This window comes from Cynocephalus volans, chromosome 2 (genome assembly GCF_027409185.1).
Source record: "Cynocephalus volans isolate mCynVol1 chromosome 2, mCynVol1.pri, whole genome shotgun sequence".
NCBI classification, from domain to species: domain Eukaryota; kingdom Metazoa; phylum Chordata; class Mammalia; order Dermoptera; family Cynocephalidae; genus Cynocephalus; species Cynocephalus volans.
In genome coordinates this window covers 81,393,934-81,415,501 of record NC_084461.1, presented here as the reverse complement: position 1 = coordinate 81,415,501, position 21,568 = coordinate 81,393,934, and the positions used below count along the sequence as shown (strand labels likewise).

The 21,568-nt window shown below is 38.4% G+C and overlaps 1 protein-coding gene across 1 annotated transcript in view; it reads left to right on the top strand.

Moving 5' to 3' along the window:
• KIAA0825 (KIAA0825 ortholog) overlaps positions 1–21,568 on the top strand; it is a 379,872-nt gene that overhangs the window by 127,059 nt on the left and 231,245 nt on the right. Inside the window, exon 13 of the mRNA XM_063087402.1 lies at positions 4,800–4,939. Coding sequence (XP_062943472.1) covers positions 4,800–4,939 — 140 coding nt within the window. The remainder of the gene's footprint in view (positions 1–4,799; positions 4,940–21,568) is intronic.

The following is a 21,568-nucleotide window of genomic DNA, read 5'->3' as shown; positions in this document are numbered from 1 at the left end:
TTGAGGGCTGCTCCTGGGGTATCAGTTCCCTGACACTTACAGCATGTTTTGCTGGAAGGTAGAGAAACACAGGCTCTCACAGAGGTAAGTCAGTCTGTGTGAACTGAGAGGTAAGGGCAAGAGGATGTGGAATCTCTGACAACGTCTGCTATGTTCTGCTTGCTCCACTGAGATCCACTCATTTCCCATGATAAGTTTCTGGATCCTATCATTGATTCTTCAAAGTTTAATTACATTAAAATTAGTGGGGCAGGCTAGAGTACCCCCTGCTGCAGTTATTTCTCAGTCTGCAAATGGTATTCATCATTACATTCTTCTACCACCTATTTCATCTTACCCTTACCATTGGCCATTGCATCTGCTGATTTATATTGCTTGCCCAGTGGAGTCACTGAGACCTTCATCTTCAAATGTTTGAACCCCCAGTTATCATTCCCTTACCAGACTGTGGTTGCTGCAGTCTCCTGTAAAAGGGTTATTATCAGTTATGAAAGCATCAAGAGATGCACTGGTGAATCCCTTGCGTTACAAATACTCCTCCATGCTCCTTTTATGCAGCAGCAACCCTAGCTCCTCATCATAATTAGGATTAATCACCCTTACCAATATAGTGACTCCTTTCTTTGCCTGATGATACTGCTGGCATGGGGAGTCAAAAATGACCAGATGTAGTGAAATCCTAACTGGTCCCCTGGTAGAGGTGTGCACAGCCCATCCCACCATGGAAACCAGAACCTCTGCTCCCACAGAGGCTATAGTTATGGAGATGGAAAGCACATATTTACATATTTACCAAGTGATTCATCAGGCACTTTGGCAAGGGAAACACCTTCTACTTTCACCCGTTAGCTCCCAGACCCGTGTAGTTTATCTGTTGGAGCCACAGTACCATAAAATGACTATTGGTTCAACACAAATATCAAATCTTGACAGAAAGTGCCCCAACACTGCTAGTTGTCATCCCCAAGCTGTGCATTTCAGAGTCCATTCCTATATTCTACTAGTCTGGCAGCTTCTGCACGACATATATATGAAAGGATCAATGAATGCCATGGTGCATATATGGTGAGTCATATGGCCTGAGCAGTAAGGCTGCTTATATCACAGTCTAAACCTACCAGAGAGCCTTCTTTTGGCCTGGGCCTTATTCACTATTGAGTTGGATGTCAGGACAGTGTACACTGATACAGCTAAGATTTTTTTAACTTTCTATTGCAGTATGAGTACATACCAAAAACCTGTGGAAATTATAAGTGAACTAATTGATGAATTTTTATAAAATAAACTCACCTGAATACAGCTAAGATTTTTCCCAATGATGCTATAAAAATAATTTGTTAGTTTCATAAACCAGTACTGCTTGAACCCCATTACTACCTGGATTTGAAAATTTTTTCAGGCCAATTCATGCCCCAGAAATATAGCACTTATTAGACTATAAGCTTAATACAATCCAGCTATAAATTCATCCTGTCTCTCAGTATAAGCTTTATGAGTTCTACTGGATTTATAAATGTTCATTCTCTTCTTTGTATTATAGTAGAATTCAACATGTACATATTTGATACATACATACATATATATAAAATCTCCCTTTCTGTCACTTTTTTGTGCAGCTCATCTCACTTTCACAGCTCCACCAGCTCAAAGGATGAGGGAACATATGCTTCTCCATATGCCCAGCACAGACTCCTCAATGCGTTTATTACTCAGAGCTTGGTGATTGAAGAATGTTTGTACTATTTTATTTTTCCTCATAGTGAGTCATTCTACTGTACATTTCAAAATCTGTGATGAGTTGAACGATCCAAGTACTGAGGTACATTTCAACAAACAGCTTTCCATCTGGTAAATGAGAGATTTTATTTATAACCAGGTATTCAGAAACAGTGGTATGAAATGACATTCAAATTATTTTGTTTTATTACATGACTGAAGGGCTGAGCAAAAACACTAACCGCTTCCAATTCATTCTCCACCCTTCAACTAGATCAGGAAATTCCTCTGTCTTAAACTCTTCAATGGGTACAAAATTCCCACCTTGGGATAATGAGGCCCTCCATGATCTGGCTCTTGTCTCTTTCTTCAGCCTGTCTCTCAAAGATCCCCCTCCCTTCCTACACTCCAGCCAAACTGGATCTTTCAGTTCATTAAATGTATCCTTAAAGCAGCACTCAACTCAAGCATAATATATAGGTAGGAAATGTTCACAGACTAAGTCAGTTTTAATATACAACTTACTACCAGCTAGCTGCTTTTCTTCTACTGACCTCCAAGGGAGCTTCTAGAAGTCAGCCTTCAGGGTTTAGGATGGAAGTAGGGATGGCCACGTGAGGATCTGCTTCAGTCTTTCAGTGCAAGGGGCACACCTATTAGATTCTTTCTTTGGCATCATATTTGGGATTACTGCAAAAGCCAGACCAGTCACGGAAAATAATTCAGAACTCCTGGAATGCTCAGAACTGGTGAACTTGATTCCTCTAGCTGAAGAGTTCACCACCCACCCAGAGCAGGGGTTTCCCTAGCTAACTCTACCCCACCAACTGCCCAAGGAGTTACTCTGTTTCAAGTTACATTATCAGACTTTTACATGGGAAGCCTTGGTTGGGCCAAAGTTCAAGCACAGGCTGAAGGATTTTACACATCCTATGGTTATGAGATGTTCCAAACACCAAGCCAAGGCAGGGGGAGGGTGCTTTGAAACGTCTTCATTTTATACCTTTGAATCCTCACTTTTGCTTACCCAACTATCTGGCAAAGCATCCTTTTTTAAAAGAGTTTGCCTACCCATGTATGAGCAGACAAGTCAATCAGAATGTGTTTAGGTCACTGGTAGAAGTTTTGGGTATAAAACCAGTGTCTTTATGAGGCTTGAATCTGGGTGAAGAGATAAAACTCTAATTGATGAAATAATATAGTGCTAAAATGTATATACTTGCCATAAATGCTTTAACTCAGAGTGAGAGAGACCATTGTAAAGAGAAGTTTTCAGTGAAGACTTCACAGAGAAAGTGGGATTTTTGCAGCAGATTAAAGGATGGGTAGGTTTAAGATAAAGGTAAATGGTTATAGGGAGTTGGTTGCATGGATGATGGTGTTTTAGTCAGCTCAAGCTGCTATAGCAAGTGTACCATAGACTGGATGGCTTAAACAACAAACATTTATTTCTCACTGTTCTGGAAGCTGGAAGTCCCAAATGGGGGTACCAGTACAGTGGGGTTCTGGTGAGGGCCTCTTCCAGGTTGCCAATAGCCAACTTCTTGTATCCTCATGTTGGAAGGAGGGTGAGCTGGCTTTTTTGGCCTCTTCTTGTAAGGACACTATTCCCATTCATGAAGGCTCCACCCTTGTCTCCCAATTACCTCCCAAAGTCCCCATTTTAAGATACTATCACATTGGGACTAGGGTTTCAACATACAGATTTTGGGGGGACCCAGGCATTCAGTCCATTGCAGGTTACAGCCAAAGCCAACCTATATGAACACAAAGGCATAGAGGCAGAAAAGATGATGTTAACTGGTCTTATCCCCACTATCTGTGAAAGCACTGCATAAAAGAGTGGTTCTCAAGCCTTAACATGCCTCAGAATTCCTTAGAGAGGGCCTCTTAAAACAGATTTTTGGAGTTCACCCCTGAATTTTTGATGGGATGAGACCTGAGAATTTGCATTTTAACTAGTTCTCAAGGATGCTGCTGTTGCTGGTCTGGGGCCCAAGCTTTGAAATCACTGGTCTAGGCTGTGTTGATAACTGGCTGGCTCACCACTCGTAAATTGCATTCACTAATGATAATTCACTAATGATAACGCCGTCAGTTGTCTCTCTCAGCAACACCCTTTGCTCTGCATTGTTTTCCCGCTCTGAAGCATCTCGTGCTCATTCACACTTCTACATCACTCAGTCACACCTTTCCTTGCCAATGCCACCCTCTTCCCATAATCCTTGTGGCTGCCACCAGATAGAGTTTGACCCTTTCCTTCCTTTTTGTTTTGTTGTTGTTCCAAGCTGATTTCCCATGTCGTGACCTTTAGCCAACCTAAATTTTGAGATTTTAGAAGGAAAAAAGGTAAATAATGTTATCAGCTTTCAATTCCTACTGTACTTTCTGATCTTCTGCTGATTCATTGGCAAATGAAAGTGGTGATGTGGGGGACCTGATTTCAATTTTCTGTTCAACACTGATGATAATTTTGCAAGTAGAAGCTTATTTGCCTTGGAATTATGTATCTTTGATGAAATGATTACCCAAGTAGGTAGCAGTGTGTCTTTTAGCAGCAATTCTGATAATCGTATGTTGATTTAAGGCTTTACATATTAAATAATTAGATTACAGTTGACCCTTGACAGAAGCTTTGAATTCCTTTAATTTTTATCAGCATTCATAGAACATAGCCAGAACCCATTTGAACTTCTTTCCATGAATAATGAAAGGAGTTATAGCACATAGTAGGCATTCATTATGTATTTAGTGAATAAATAAATGAATGCATTCAAAATAAATGCGTACATGATTTTTCCCCCCCATGAAACAAAAACAAAGTTCCATGAAATATAAGCATGATTATTTTGTATCAGTTTTAAATTTGGGAGGCTACCAAATGTTAATTTGCTATTAGCTAGTTGAGATTAGATGTAATTCCTTCCCTGAGCAACACTAAAGTAAGTAAGCATGAAAGCATTTCAGAATAATCTGGGAGGAATTGACATTTAAAGGAGTTAGCATTTCATCTGTACTTTAAGGCTATTAATTTCATAGATAAATTAACTTCATTACTCCATATTTATCTTGCATTTTGAAAGGACTCCATCAGCTGGAGGATTGAAGGCTGAGGGTCAATTGAAACTGCTCTTATCCCAGCCAAGCTGTAATTGGAACCTGCTTCTGGAAACCCTACTGCATCATGATGGGCTTTTACTGAGAATCTTGCTGAAGAGCTCAAGTGAGTATTTGTAGTATAAGAATGTCCTCAAAAAACCTAGTCATTGCTCCAGTTGAATGAAAATTTGTTTTTCTCCTCAAATATTGGCAGAATAATGTAAACCAACTGCATGTATCCATAGTCAGCAGGATTAGCAGCCGGCAAAATATTGAGTCGTAACTTTACCTACCTATCTATTTGAACTTTTTTTTTTTCAGGAACTCTGAATGAGGGAAAACAATATTTTTATATGACACTGTTCTATCACAACTACCATTATATGGAAATGTATCCATATGCAGCATTTGAAATGCCTAAGACAGTTTCATAGGAATGCAGTTATATTTCCAAAGCACAAGTCTAAATTGGACCCAAGGAGAGAGAGAGAGGAAAGAGAGGCGAGAGGGAAGGGAGAGACAGGAGAGAGACAAAGATTGCATTAGAGCAACAACAGAAATGTTAGTGTATCATGAAGAGTGCTTATGCAACTTATAAAAAAGAAAGCTGTGGCTTACAGCCATATCCAAGGGGGCATGGAGAAATAATCATGAGAAAATTATGAATGGAAATTAAGAGAAGACCATACTGCTCTCAATTAGATTTTTTTCCCCTGTGAATGCTATTTTAGGAAATAGTAAGTAAAGTTATGCCAGTATAATATTATATCACATTGCTGACCCCTTCATCTGTGAAGAGTCTCCTAACCATGTTCTCATACCCATATGCATTTCTTTTTTTTTTTTTTTTTTTTGTCTTTTTTGTGACCGGCACTCAGCCAGTGAGTGCACCGGCCATTCCTATGTAGGATTCGAACCCGCGGCGGGAGCGTCACCGTGCTCCCAGTGCCGCACTCTCCCGAGTGCGCCATGGGCTCGGCCCTGCATTTCTTATATTCTATACCACATGTGAAGCCAGATTAGTCTTATCAATCACTAATTTCACTATAGGTTTCCCACATCAAAATCTTTTTTCTCTAGTTCCCCATCACCTGCAGGACCAAATCCAGGTACTTCAGCCATTCTAATATGACCCCATGCTCGTTTTCTCACCTTTTTTCCCACTATTCCTTTGCACACACCACCCACCCACCTCCATTCTAGTCATTGTCCCCAGAACCCCATGCATGTGCTTTCTACATACCTTGGCTCCCCTGTTTTTCCTGCTTAAAAGACCCTCCATAGACAGCTCAACCTCCACCAGTCTGCAATGGCCAGTTGATGTTCTAGATCTTTGAACACTCTAGCTCACGATGATCTCTTCCTTCCCTGAGGTTCACAGTGTCCATTATCTTGACTACTTTATTTGCCCTTTATTAGCATACTCTGCCTTATATTGTTATTGTATATGTATATGAATGAAGCAGATGTCATCAGACCTACCAGCCTGCTCATATATGATTGAGATTCATAGCATTCAGCCTCAAATCTCAAGTCCCACAAAGTTCACCTGTAAGCAATTTCTTTATCTTCAGGTTGTATCTTCATTCTACTAAGGGGAAACTGGCACTTGGAAAACTACTTCCTCAAGTAACCAACATTTATTGTTTACTTATTAGGTGTCAGACACTATGCAAAACACTTTACATTTACTATCTAATTTTATTCTTCTTATAACGTTAGAAAGTATATACTGTTATTATCCTTGTGTCAAAAATAAGGACATTGGAGTTTAAAGTAAATACTACTTACTCAGAGGTACACACAGCTGATAAATAGTGGGTAGACATGGATTCCAAACCCAGCCAGAGCTTTCTGTTCCCTGTCCTTCCTTGAATTTGCATGACTACAAATATTCATGCAAATTAAACCCTGGAGTGGAGTAATAGTATCATGAAGAAATGTTATCTGTTCACTCTCAGGTTGGATCAACCAGGACACCCTGATGCACATGTATTTAACTTGTCTTTCCAAGCCTGCTGGTTGCTCAAGTTGGTTAGAGCATGGTGCTGATAACAACAACGTCCAGAGTTTGATCCCTGTACTGGCCAGCCTCCAGAAATAAGTAAATAAATAACTTGTCTTTCCAGCTAGGTAGTTGGGGCTGTTTTATAGCATTTCATATTCCTTCTCAAGCTAGCACTATGCTTTTTACATAAAGAGCTCCATAAATAGTGCTTGGCCAATCAGTGATCAGTTAGGCTATAAAATATGGAGCTTCCCTTAAACTCCATAATCTGAGCTTTCAGGCAAGGCATGGAGAGTGTCTGACACGGCTGGGAGAGTTACTCCGATATAATCATTAAAACTCAGGGGCATGGTCCCATAAGAGAAATGGTCTCCTATTGATAGAGTTATGTAGAATAGCCTGGAAAATCAACTGAGATCAAACCTTTTAATGATACTGGTATAGCCACTAAGTATAGGAAGAGCAACTGTAGATACGAATACTTAATCCTGTTGTCTTGCAAATAAATCCCACATTTACTTATCGAAAACAATTACGTCCACCTTCTGGTATGTACAACGTGATATTTTTTAAAGATTTATAGTTATCAGAGGTACCATATTGTATGACCTTTTGCTGTGGTTCTTATGGAGTACAGCAGTGTATTTACCTAACCTGCTCAAATACCCATCATTTTTTACAAAGGCTATTAGGTTATGTTGTTGCTCTGGTATTATCTTGTATTGAATTTTTCTAGCTACTTTAAATACCATAAGGGTGAAGTGACAGAGTTCACTAATCAATTGATTGACCAACTTAGTAAGTCCAGTAAAATTTTTGTCGCTTTAGGTTAGAAGCAATATACTCATGGAATCTTATTAGCTATACTAAAATGGAGATTATTATGTACATACAAACTAGTTTGTAATATTTTTGTAGAGATTTTCTTTTCATTCATTTGATTAAAAATCTCACAGTATTTCAGAACATTTGTTCAAAAAAATTCGGCAGAGCACGTAGGGAAATGGCTATCTTGTAATCTCAGATGAAACTTCACTGAGGATCAAAAAATAACAAAATTAAATAAATGAATGGTAAAATTTTAACTTATAATATATGCTTTATAGACTGCAAATGTCTAGGAAGTATATAATAATTCCTCCTGTATAAAAATAATGTAGGTAGCATTTTGAGGGAGTGATTATGTTGCTAAAACTTGATAAAAATGAACTGATTTCACATGGCAGTTTAAGGGAGTGATTGCGTTGTTAAAACTTCATAAAAATGAACTGATTTCACATGGTAGGTGGTTTATAACACTCTTTGGGTACAGTTCAGATGGCATGAGAAGGTAATGTTTGCTGTTTTTGTTTTAAGTTAGGCCATCTTAAATCCAAAGGAAAAAAGATTCTCAACTACAAATGTTTATAGAAGATGTTAAAATTGTAAGATATAATTTTGGATTATTGACTTTAAAAACTCAGGGCAATTGTTTTGGTAATTAGTTTGCTGAGATCACATGGCCTCACTGTTTTCTTACATATGGCATCAAAGGAACAAATATTTGGAAATTTCCCAATTGTTAGCAGGTGACCTTTCCTGCTAGTGACATTTGAATGAAATGTGACTAACATTCTTTCCTTTGCCTATTGCCCTAAGAATGATTCCCAGTGAAACTTGGCTTCTTGTGATATTCAGTAGTAATTTAGCAACAGCAAACTAGCAAATACATAATATTCAACATGTTTCAGACATTGTTTCTAAGTGCTTTAAATGTGTTCACTCATTGAATCATAGCAGCTCTGTGTCGTAAGTACCGTTATCATCTCCATTTTACAGATGAGAAAACTGAGACACAGAGAAATCAAGCCACACACCTAGTAAGTGGCAAAGCAGGATTTGATCCAGGCAGCTGGCTTCCACAGTCTGTGCCTCCACCCACACCATACTATGTGGAGAGTCACCATCCAAGCAGAGTCACAGAATGTTTACCAAATAGCAGTGTTGATAGCTTCATGGAAGCCATCAGAAACCTCAGGAATGGATAATTTTGATAGCACATTTTGTACTTTTCAACCTTGTAACAAAGTGCCTAAAGATTAAAAAAAAAAAAAAAAGATGTAGTGGAGAAAATTCTAGTTAAAGGGCTGCTACCACTACCAAACAATAGTTAACTTAAAATGAATGAATCAATTCAAATTCTCTTATCTTTTAGTTAATATTTTCTTGACCTTTTAGATAATGAGGCATATCAGAAACTCAATGTTTTGTTATGCATGGTGTGTATGTGTGTGTTTTGTTTCATTTTATAAATATGACCAAAGTGCCATTTTATGACTGTCTTAAAGGAGGTGACCTAAAGTAAAAGTATGCTCTCTCTTGGTATTCTTAGCTTTCCTAATATTGGCGTGATGGGCTGCTTTTATTAGTAACAACATCTGCACTACAGGAATCTTGACTTTTTTGGCATCTTTTTCTTCACTGGATTTATACCCTGTAAGAACAGGGTATATTCCACTAGGAATAGTGGAACTGTATTTGAGTGTTTTTGCCCTAGTCCTTTCCAAGCAAGGATCCTGTCCAAGAATGCTGATGGGCTATCCTAGAGGTATCAGTGGACTCCATAGAATTATTACAGTCTCAGAAACAGTTATCATCTAGGGTCTGCTGAGTCTCTATGAGAGTGGGTGGTGGTGGTGCTTCTGGGGGTGGTGGTAGGGTATGATTACGTAAAACAAGCCTTCTTGTCTTTAAAGTGTGAACACATCACCTGAGGATTTGGTTAAAATTGCGGATTCTCATTCAGTAGGCCTGGGTGGAGCCTGAGATTATGCATTTCTAACAAGCTCACTGGTAATGCTGTTTCCGCTGCTGCTGGTCCCTGGACATTTTTTTTAAATAGCAAGGATATGGAACAAGGTGTCTGTTGCTATAGAAGACAAAAGAATTTGAGTGCATGGCATGTCCTTGTAATGTATTATAGGCTTATAAAGAGACATAATTTTAATTTAAGAATACTTATAAACCATTTTATCCGGAACTTCATCACAGTCAGCAAGGATGATCTTATTCAAATACAAATCTGATTATGTCACTCCCCTGCTAAAAACCATTAGTGGCTGCCCACTGCTAATTGGGTAAGGACCCTAATGTTTTAGAGACCAGCAATGCTCTGTGTGCTCCGGCTGTGGTCAACTTGTCCAGCTCATCTTGTCCTACTGTCCCCCACTATAGCATACTCCAACACAGGGTCACTCATATTCTGGTCTAGGTTGTGCATCATAGATTTGTATATTTATAACCACAGTCTCTTTGCAGAAGTGTCTTGAAGAAGGTGACAGCTGCTCCAACACCAATGACCTTTCAGTGGTCCCATATACCAAGTTCTTTCCTGCCATAGAGACTTTGAAATGTTTTTTCCTCCCCTGTATTTGTCTGGCAACTCTGAGTCATCTTTTAGCTTAAATGTTACCTCCTAGGAAGTCATCCCTGATTGTCCTATCTGGGTCTCAATTCTTTTTGTCACAATTTTAAGTCAAAAGTTAATTGATATAATAGTGTTTAATGTCATATTTCTCAGCCACTGACAGTTCCAGGAGGGTGGGGATAGCTTATCATTGTATCCCCAGTGCCTGATCTGATTCCTGGTACTTCACACTGGTACTGAGCATATAGAATGTGCTTAAAAAGTATTTGTTGAATGAATAGAGGCCAATTAAATTTCCATGACAACAATTCTGTTTCATTCATTGGCTTTGTTATCTCTAAACTTCAGTTTGCTCATTTCTAAATGCATTACTAATATTGACCTTAAATATGTCTTTTGAGCTTTATTATAGTTAGTTATTTAGTTATTTTTTTTTTTGGCGACTGGCCAGTAAGGGGATCCAAACTCTTGACCTTGCTGTTATAACACCATACTCTAGCCAACTGAGCTAACCAGCCAGCCCCCTGCATTTTGAGCTTTAAAACGTTAAATAAACATAAAGCACCTAGCGCATTGCTTGGCACTTAGTAGGTACTTAATATGTGTTAAATTCTTTCCATTCTTTTATACTGAATGCCTGGAAAAATATGCCTGATAAATGTTTCTTCTCTCATTACTCCTATACTGTCTATGCAATAGTCTCACCCTCTGCCTCTCAGTAACTCTCCCCTTCCACCTAAGCATAAATTTAAGTGTCTCCTAGGAAATGAGGTTACCCTTTTGGACACTGGTGTGCCTGGAGAGGTGTTGCCCTAGTGGCTGCCATGCATGTGAAGATGAGAAATGGGCCAAATAAATATGGTCAAGTTCTATATATTTAGTACTCCTTGAGAACATTTGCTTATAGCTTAGGAGATTGGCAGTATGAGTTTTGCTAAGATGCTTCAGCTACGCAGAAGCAGATCTAACCTGGCGTGGCAGTGGCTGAAATATTTTGTATTTATCTCTTCGCGGCACTTAGGAAATGTCTATTATGCCTGTAAGAACATGTGTCTTCTTTACTAATGTTCTTCTAGTATTAGTAATGTGATTAGTAATATGATTGCGCATCATATTACAAGTGATACTATTATCATGAATTTTTGTACCATCTCTTCCCAAGCAACTCAAAGTGATTTAACATATTATTTCACTTATGACCCTTGGATTATTAGGACCATTATTCAAATGAGGAAACAGATACAGAGAAATTGGGTAAATTGCACACTTGAGTAAGTGCTCTTCATTAGAAGAAAGAATAGCTGTTTCTTCCTGAAAGTCTATTGTTTTGAAATGAATTCTGAAACGAAAACATGAGGTTTTGTGGAGATGATTCTTCTTAGAAATAAGAAACAATATTCTTCTGAGTTAATTTCTAGAAATGTTTGGTTACTTGATTTTATAAATAAGTTCTCCATCCAACTAATATTTAATGGGCATCAGGTATGTACCAGGCACTGTTCTTTGGCTGGAAATACAGTGGTAAACATGACAAGCCAAACAGCCATCATAAAGCTTATATTCTGGGGATTGATTGCTGGGCGGAAGGTGGGGAGAACAAGCCTTATAAAGTAAACAAATAAAAAATTAGATATATTCAGCTACTAATAAGTACCATGAAGTGCTTTTCTAAAATGGAATGATAGAGACTGACAGATTGGGTGGTAAGGAAAGACTGATCTGAAAAGCTGACACCTACTTTTACTTCTGAGTGATCTGGGCATAGATGGAAGATATCACTATGTAGTTAGTATTAAATATCTGGAACATATGTACATTTTTTTTCAGTATTCTAGAACAGGGGCTGACAAACATTTTGTATAAAGGGCCAGATTGTAAATATTTTGTTTTGTACACTATACAGTCTTTATCACAACTACCAAACTGAGGGGAGAAAAAGTACTATCTTTTCCTCACCCATTGCAAGGTTCATGGCTGACACCCCTGTAACAAAAGACAGATTAACAAGAGAACAGCATAACAAATTTATTTAATATAGGTTAAGTGACACAGGAGCCTTCAGAAATGAGGACCCAAAGACACGGGGAAAACTGTATTTTTTTTTTTTTTTTTTTGTGACCGGTAAGGGGACTGTAACCCTTGGCTTAGTGTCGCCTGCACCGTGCTCAGCCAGTGAGGGCACTGGCCATCCCTATATAGGATCCGAACCCGCGGCCTCAGCACTCCCAGCGCCGCACTCTCCCAAGTGAGCCACAGGGTCGGCCCCAAACTGTATTTTTATGGACAGTCATGCAGAAGTGTGTTGGAAGAAGTATTATCTAATGGTAATAAACTGGGAGGAATGTGGCAGGGCCTGTTCATGTTCTCTTGGCCTCTCTGTGACTTTTCTCCCTTCCAGTATAGGGCAGGCCACCTGTCACATGAGAATCTTCAGGGAAGGATGGAGGGAGAAGGTCAAAAAGTGACATTCCTGCTTCTGTAGTGTTCCCAACATCTGTTAGCTTAAAATACGCAGTATGCTAAGATGCCATATTTTGGGGTGTTGTGTTGTGAGCCCAAACAGAACTTTGCCATTGTATCATGAAAGCAGCCACAGACAATACATAAGTGAATGAGTATGGCTGTGTTCCAATGAAACTTTATTTATGGAACTGATATTTGAATTTTACATTATTTTCACGTGTCACAAAACATATTCTACTTCTGATTTTTTTCAACTGCTTAAAAATGTAAAAGTCGATTTTAGCTTGTGGGTCATACAAAAACAGGTGGCAGGCTGGATTTGTTCCCTGGTCTTTAATTGCCAACCCCTCTTCTAGAATATTGTGCAACACCCAGGCTCAGACAGTGTCTTTACCACTTCTCTGCAATGTGGTCTTTTGGAGAAGAGACCTGCACATAGCCCTACCATGGCACTTTTAACTTCTCTCTCAAGGTCTGAGTACATTTCCACTTGGACAGATGGGAATCTCCCCTTGAAATAGCTTTAATTCAGTTCCATATTATAAGAACATTGTATTCATTGGGGAGCACAGCTGGAGTTCAAAACTCATCTTACTCTCTAGAGCTACCAGCTGTAGCATTGGGCCAATTAGTCTACCTATGCTTGGTGGTCATCAGACCTTGTCTGTGGTATCATGGCCTTTTCTCAGCACATCTTTTTAAAGAGAAATTGCCCATTTAAGAGTCAACACAAGAGGGGGAGGGAGGGTCCCTGAAATTGGTAAAGGGACACAAAAAAATGACTACATTGTATAATGATAAATATAGTAATTATCCTGATTTGAGGATCACGTGTTGCACACAGGTATTGATATTCAATGCTGTACCCCACAGATACGTATAATCAATTATGTTTCAATTAAAAATAAATTTTTTAAAAAGTGAAGGCAATTTACATAAATGCATACATAATAAAATAAAACAAAATTAAAAAATTAAAAAGTCAACACGTTTAAACTCTCTTATAGCAATTTTGAAATATGCAATGCATTATTATTTATTATAGTCACCATTCTGTGCAACAAATCACTAAAGCTTACTCCTCCTGTCTAACTGGTGGTGGATTTGCTGACTAGCCTGACTTAATCATTCCACATTGTAAACCTATATCAAAACATCACATTGTACCCCATAAATATATATTCAATTGTTATTTATCAATTTAAAAAATAAAAATAAAATACACATCTTTGCAAATTTAAAAAAAAGATTCAACACATAGAAAAACAATAAAAATTTAAGGATTTAAGTAGATACCAGGCTACCTTGCTTACATAAACTGAGTACGTAACTTGGAGAAGAAAAGACTAGAGGAGGCAAGATAGGCATCTTCAAATATTTTGAGTTTTCCTGTAAAAAAGAAAAAAAACACCTGTCCAATTCTGCAAATGGAGATAGTTGGTAATAAATTAGAAGGGAATAGATTTTGGTTATCAGTCTGTTAGTCAGAAAACCTGAATTCTCATCCCTACTGAAAACTAAGGAAGTCATTCACAACTCTGTACCTCTTTTCTTTATCCACTGAAGAGAGTAGCTTAGATTTCTGTAGTCCTTTCTGCCAGTGGTGGTCTATAGTTTTTTAAATGCGAAACAATTTGATAACTCTAGCTGTCCACCAGAGACAGGGTGCCTGGAATGGCAGTGGTTATCCAGCCACTGAAAGTATTTGACAATAAACTAAGTCACCATTGTCACAGGTGCTAGAGAATTTTTATTCACTCACTCAACAAATATTTATTCATTTATTGAGGAAATATTTATTGACCTCCCTATAAGGTGTCTGGCAGCCATATAAAATCATTATGTTTCTTAACCAGATAGTTAGACCTTGGTATAAATCTGCAGGTTTAGGAATCAAAATTTTTAAAGACTTGTTTTTGCTGTGCTTTGTTATTCTTACCAGTGCCTACTGCTAAAGCAAAATCCTCCTTGCTCCACACGTGATTTCGTTGCATTAAAATTAAACCCAACTTTAGTGACCTGATGAGCAGTCATTTCTTTTCCAATTGACAACTTTCTTATGCAGAACAACTCTTTAATCTTCTACCTTGCTTCTTTTTCCATCCTAACTGCTCACTTTCATTTGCGGATCCCAGTGGGTTAGAAGTACATTTAAAAGCCTATTTGCAAATGTCAGATGCATGATTTCTAGATTCAGTTTTAAAGAATATTAATCCTGCTAGACGCAATGCTACAAAAGGATTTCATGGTCAAAAAACCGTAGAAACACTATATAGTGTAGGGGCCAAGGGAAGACATCCCCTTCCAACACACTGAAGGTTCTCTGAAAAAATCACCTGATGAACACAGATTTATATGAAGAAAAGGCATAACTAGTTTTATTATATCATAGTTTTATGCAACATGAGAACCTTCAGAATGAAGACCCAAAGATATAGGGAAAGTTGTCCATATTTATGCCTAGGTTCTATGACGCAGACACAGCCGTGCAGAAGTGTGATTGGACAAGAAAAGTATGATCTAGTGCTGATTAACTGAGTAGGGAAACCCACCAAGGCCTGTCCAGATTCTTCTTGGCCTCTCTGTGCACCATTCATTCCTCTAGGGTATGGGGCAGAATTCTTTCTGGAACGAAGGTAGGTCAGGGAATTTCTGTATGGCCAGCTCCAAGACAGAAAGGTGGAGGGAGGGGGAAAGTGGGTGGGTTCAACTATATTCTATGACCCACCTTGGGGAAGAGGGATTTTAGCTTCTACGGCTTGCCTCAGGGAAGAATGAGAGCCACAGAGTTCATGAATAATTAAGGATTTGAGAAATCCTGCAGAAAACAAAAGTGTTTAATGTTATTGAATCCAGAGTTTCCAGAATAGACGTGCTACCCATTAACATGCCATAAAACTCACTTTGGAAAATCTTGTCTTAGAAAAAGCATGAGTAGACACAGGTAGACACAGCCAAAACTGTTTCAAAGAGGTTTGCCTATTTACACTTATAAAAATGTTACCTAGTACAAAATAATTTTTAAGCATATAGAATTGATTGTGTATGCCATGTACAGGTTATTGGTTTTTGTGGAGTTAGTTGTAATCAATTTTCCAATTATAAATTTCTACTCTATTAGATGTAGCTATTTTTTAATGATTCATGAAGTACTTTTCTATTTTATAAATTGTCAGCCTCTTTAAGTTTCAGTTTCTTTATTAAATAGTAAATGGAGGCAATATACACCTTACTACGTAGGATCAAGACAAATGAGAAAATGTATGTAAAACACCTAGCATAATGCTTGTGCCATTGTAGGTATTCAGTAAAGATATGTCGCCCATCCCACTATAATTAGGGCCTGTGGGCATTCAAAAGAGGTAGAAATCTGATGGTTAGTGTATATTTGGGAACTGAGGAAAACAAGCGTCTAGTCAGTTGTAAGTTCTGAACTTTAATTTGTATGTAAGCATTTTATGACATAAAGCAAGAAAATAATTCCCAGGAAACAACTTGGGAAGAAGTATCGCTGAAAAAAAAAAATTTTTTTTTTTTTAGTCCTCATATGTTTAAGACTCATTTCATGAGACTTCTCTTTTAAAATTTAAAATTTTGCCTGAATAAGAATAGTTCGAGGGACAAAACTCTAACAATCAAATTATATTAATAATTGAAAGTTTGTAAATAAATGGCAGGTATTTATTTATTTATAGGTTTTATCTATTTGTTGTTAGCCTTTTATACAACAAAGCACAATTTTATTAAACTGATTTGTAAATCAGGTTTCAATTTTATTTTTATTAATTTTTATAGTGAACTAGGCTGTGACATTCAAATTTAGTGTTTTCTTAAAATAATTTTCATGTGATACTCTATCTCTTTTTTTAGGGTATTAATTTATTGGCCGGGTGTTTTGGGTTTTGAGTCCTTGTTTTAAATGCTGCATTTTCTATTTTTGCACTTTCTATCTAATACCTCTGTTGAAAATGAGTCTCTCAGCCTCTTCCCTTTGGTTAGGAATGCTCATTAGTGCCTGGTTAGTTCAGCATGCCTGAGCTTATGGCACGCTCTTCCACAACATTGCTGCCAGATCCATTTTAGTGAATCAGCAGGAGCTTGTCATTATCAACATTCTTGTAGAAAGTAAAAATTAAGCAGTCTTGGAAAGCAAACTGATAGTACACCATGTATGTGTAAATCTTTGGTAGCAATAAGTACAGTCTCCTGGTGGGTTGTGGTTGCATTCTTTGCCTGACACCACTCTTCTTTAGAAGCACTAGCAAGTTCAAATGATCAAAAGGAGTTTAAAATAATGTCTACAATGAAAAGTGCCCTTCAGTGTTACTGCGAAGATAATCTGTTTTCAAATCTTACGTTGTTTATATACTATATAAAACATTCAATAAAGGAGAAGGAAGATGATATTCAAAGTAGCAGCTTTACTACTGCTATTATTATTGGTAAGGTCTCAGTCAGAGAATATGGCTATAAATATGTGGCTTGCCAACACTGCTCTCCAGAATTAAGCTGATTCCCCCCCATCCTCTCAATCCCCCTAGTTTCCCAGTTTCCCATTTCCCACTCCCAATCCACCAGCAGAGCTGAAAACCACAGGACTCCCTTGCAGAGGCAGAGTCTGCCCTAATAGACTTAATAGAGGGGAGATCAGGCCAGAATGCAACCCCTTGTGGTCAGGCAGACCCCAAAAGGAAAACAGATCACTGGGCTAAGCCAACCATGCCTAGTGGCTCTCCCCAAACTCACCATTCAGACGAATCACTTCTCCTTTAGTGCAGGGAGAAGGAAGAGTGGGGAGAGACTAGGACTGTGACTATATCGATGAGGAGGACAATAAGAGAGCTCAGGCCTGGGTTAGATGTTGGTCTAACAGGAAAATACCTCTTGGGTGAAATTATTGATTGAGGGAGGCAAAGTGACGACATTTGAATGCATTAGGCAGATCTAGAACTCATTGATTTTTATCTCTTTCGCTACTGAAGAACCCATAAACACACACCTAGAAAATCTTATATTAGGAAAATAAATGTCTGATCCAGAAAGCAAAGGGAAAGAGAAAGGAAAGGGTTAGAACCTACATTCAGAGGAGAAGGGACTATAGGGGAGAAAGAAATACTATCTTTTCTCACTCATTGCAAGGTCCATGACTGAGGCACCTGTAATAAAAGATTAACAAGAGAAAAGCATACAAATTTATTTAGTATAAGTTTTATATAACATGGGAGTCTTCAGAAATGAAGACCCAAAGAAACAGGGAAATCCTGTGAATTTTTTCTGCTTAGGTTTGATGAAGAGTGGACAGTTGCACAGAAGTGTGATTGGACACAGGAGTATGATCTAATGGCAATAAACTGGGAAGAACTTAGCAAGTCCTGTTTGTTCAGATTCTTCTCTGTGTCCTTGTGTCTTCAGAGATAAGGACATTCTTTTCCTTTGGGTAAAAGGAGGGCACCTCTGGAAAGAGGGTTTTATGACCTACTTTAGAGAAAAGCCAGAGAATTTCTTTATGACCTGCTCCAGGGGAAAAGGATGAAAGAAGGTCAGAGAGACTTCCCTGCTTCTGCTGTTTTCTCAAATGCCAAGATGCCGTATTTGGGGATAGTGTGTGCTAAACCCCAGCAGGACTAACTTAAAAAAGCAGGTTAAAATAATAAAACTATGGCTGTCTTCTTGAAAGGAATAGGGGAATATCAAAATGAAAGTGGGCACAAGAAGAATATCCCAATAGCATAAGCAATTCAAAAGCTAAGGAAAAACAATGTTTGTGAATGAGTACCTGGCAAAAGTATTGGTTTTCCCCAGCTTTCTAGGACACAGACTTAGAAACATTTGGAATCTGCTAAGGGTCACTCTTCATCAGGCCTTATTAGATCCTGAGTGAGGTTCAAAGTAGAAATTATCTTGGAATATTGCAGCGGGGGGCGGTGGGGATGTGGTAAGAGAAAACAATAAGTCTGGATATGTAAGGCATAAGGTTATAGAGGATTTTAAAAGGCAGCCAGAGAAGTTTAGATTTAATGTATATTCTGAGGAGTGTTAGAGGTAAAGAAAACATACACAAGAGGTAAAGAAGATCTAAACTATATCACTAGTGTTAGAAACAGAGAAGAAGGGACACAATGGGGGAAAAATGAACTTGACGCATTATGGAAAGGAGGATGAGGGCAGGAATATATTTATTCTATTGCACCTAACAATTCAGAGAAGAAATAAATACTGCTAAGGCATGATGATGTCCTAGACAGAAATAGGGAACACAGCAAGGAAATGAAAGAGAAAGAGAAAGTCAGAGATGGGTAATTTGGAAACTTCTGTGTAAATAGATCTTTGAAGTCAAAAGATAACAATCGCTAAGCCAGACATAAAGCAGTGAGACTGGAAGTAGGTAGGCTAAGGCCAAGGCTATGGGGGGAGCCCCCATGGGCCAAGTTCCCCTTCTTGACCTCATCTGTTTTTGTAAATATAGTTGTATTCCATCATATCCTTGACCCTTATTTACATATCATTTATGGCTGCCTTCATGCTTCAAGGGCAGAGTTAAATAGTTGAAACAGAGACCAAATGGCTGACAAAGCATAAAGTATTTACTCTCTGGCCCTTTATAGAAAAAGTTCACCACCCTCAGTACTAGGTGGTGAAAGAAGAGCTACCAGAAAAGGTATGCCAGGATGGCACCCTGAAACCAAGAGAGGATAGCTGTAAGGAAGTCAAGAGAAAAGCAGATTTCAAAGGAGTAGGTATGACCAGAGGGTGGTTGAGTGCCATTCCAAAAAAGCAATTTCTAGATGGACCAAAGCCTAACAAAAATATGCAAGAAATCTATTTCTTTCTCCCTTACTTTCCCTTTGTCTTCCTTCTTTAGTATTAAAACATTACTTAAATATGTAACATTGTTTCAGGTGCTACCTGAAGACAGGATACCTGAAAACAGGATACCTGAAGACAGGATGCACATCCATAGAAAGTCATATAATAAAACAATACTAGAGATGTAATGAGATAATGTATGTGAAAATGTAGAATGCTACTTGCAAAGTATTTTACCTTAAGGTAATATATTACGTATACCAAACACCTGGTTTGGACTGAGTGCTTTGCATTCAGAAGTTACTGTCAATATAATGTCAAAGCAAGCTTTGAGAAATTTGAGATTAGAGTAAATGCCACCAGCACAGACAAATTCTTACTATCTTTGTGACCTTGGGACAAGTTACTTCATTTTTCTCAACTTACTTTGTTCATCTGTAAAACTGGGATAATCAACCCCTATTCAATAGAGTGTTTTGAAGATGAGATGTAAAGCAGCTTATTTGATGTTTGTCATACAATAAGTACTTTGTGAATAGTAGCTTTATTCTTATGGAACTGGTTTAAATCTCAATTCATAAATTCAGGAGTTCAAGGAATGTCAAAATCACTTACTGTCTTCAAATCAACTTGAGGAGGATTCTGAGAACCCATTCTACTTGGCTGGTAGGATATTTAACCCTACATATTCCTGGGTGATGCATCACCCCAGGGTGATGCAGAGGTCCCTGGGAGGTTTTATTGATCACCAGTTATCTGAAACCCTTTATCCTTGTCCCAGTGGTCCCTTGAACTGCAGCAGTCAGGTGTGGCTTGAAACTTTGATGAGGCTAAGAGCCTGTGTCAAGGATCTAACTTCCTCCCCTGAGCACTGTCAGTGAGCCATGCAGGGGTCTCCTTGCAGATCCAGACATTTCTCTCAGTCCCAGAGCATCCCTAGTCCCAGAGCATCTCCTCTCTCTCAGCCCTCCAAACTCTTGCCTCACACAAAAGGTAAATTATTGGCACTACCATGGAATCATATGGTAGTGCTAATATTTTACCCTATTTTTGGCCTACAAGAATGGCTATATTATGTAGTTCAAACTAATAACCATTCAATAGATTTAGCTTTTCTTCTCCTTTTTCTTTTTTTTTAAATCTTAGAGGGCAACTGACTTCAGTCTACTTGTGCTTTTCAAACAGCAGAAATCTGTGAGGCAAATACATAAAAATAGACTACTCTGGTCTGGGATTAAGAAAAATAGAGGGAGAAAAATAAAAAATACAATTTTATTGAAGTATCTCAACACATTTCCATAGTAGTAGAAATACTAATAATACTTGCTATTTTTATTATAACTGTTCCTCGTATCCACCCCCTTCCCCCACCTGCACTGCCACTGCACCATTCACAGGGCCTTAGATTAGTTGTGCTCTGCCTCTCGTCTCTCATGTGCTCACAGCAGCCTCATTTCAGCCACGCCATGCCACCAGCAGCTACCAGTCTTGTCACCACTACACTAACTCTTTGGTCTTCCTGCAACGATTTCCCCATCTCAACCTTGTCATGCTGACAGACTTCTACTCCTCCTTAAAGACTTAGCCAAGGCATGGTCTTCTCTGTGATTTCTTCTGTGTTTCCCCCCAAAATTTAAAGCATCATCCTCTGTATTTCCACAGTGCTATATACCAAGACTGCCCTGGGCAAACCAGGATGCATGGTCACCCTCCTCATCCTTACATTGCTGTAATGATTGTTTACTTGCCTATCATCCCCTCTCCCTTGTGGAAGTATGGACACTGTCAGTGAACCCCTGGAAGGCGAAGGCCTCAGCATCTGGTACAGTGGCTGACACATAGTAAGCAGTCAGTTAATTAATTGATTGCTTAAATCATAGGAATTTTATTGGAGGGTAACATTCTAGACTGATGAATTGGCATAGAAAAGGAAAAGGAGATGGAAGGACGCATTTGCAAGGAACAGCAAATAGACCCTTATGGGTGGAACAGATATTTGGGGATTGGAATGTAATTTGGGGAAAGATTGTGGAAACTGTTGATCACCAAGCTAAAAAATTTTTAACAAA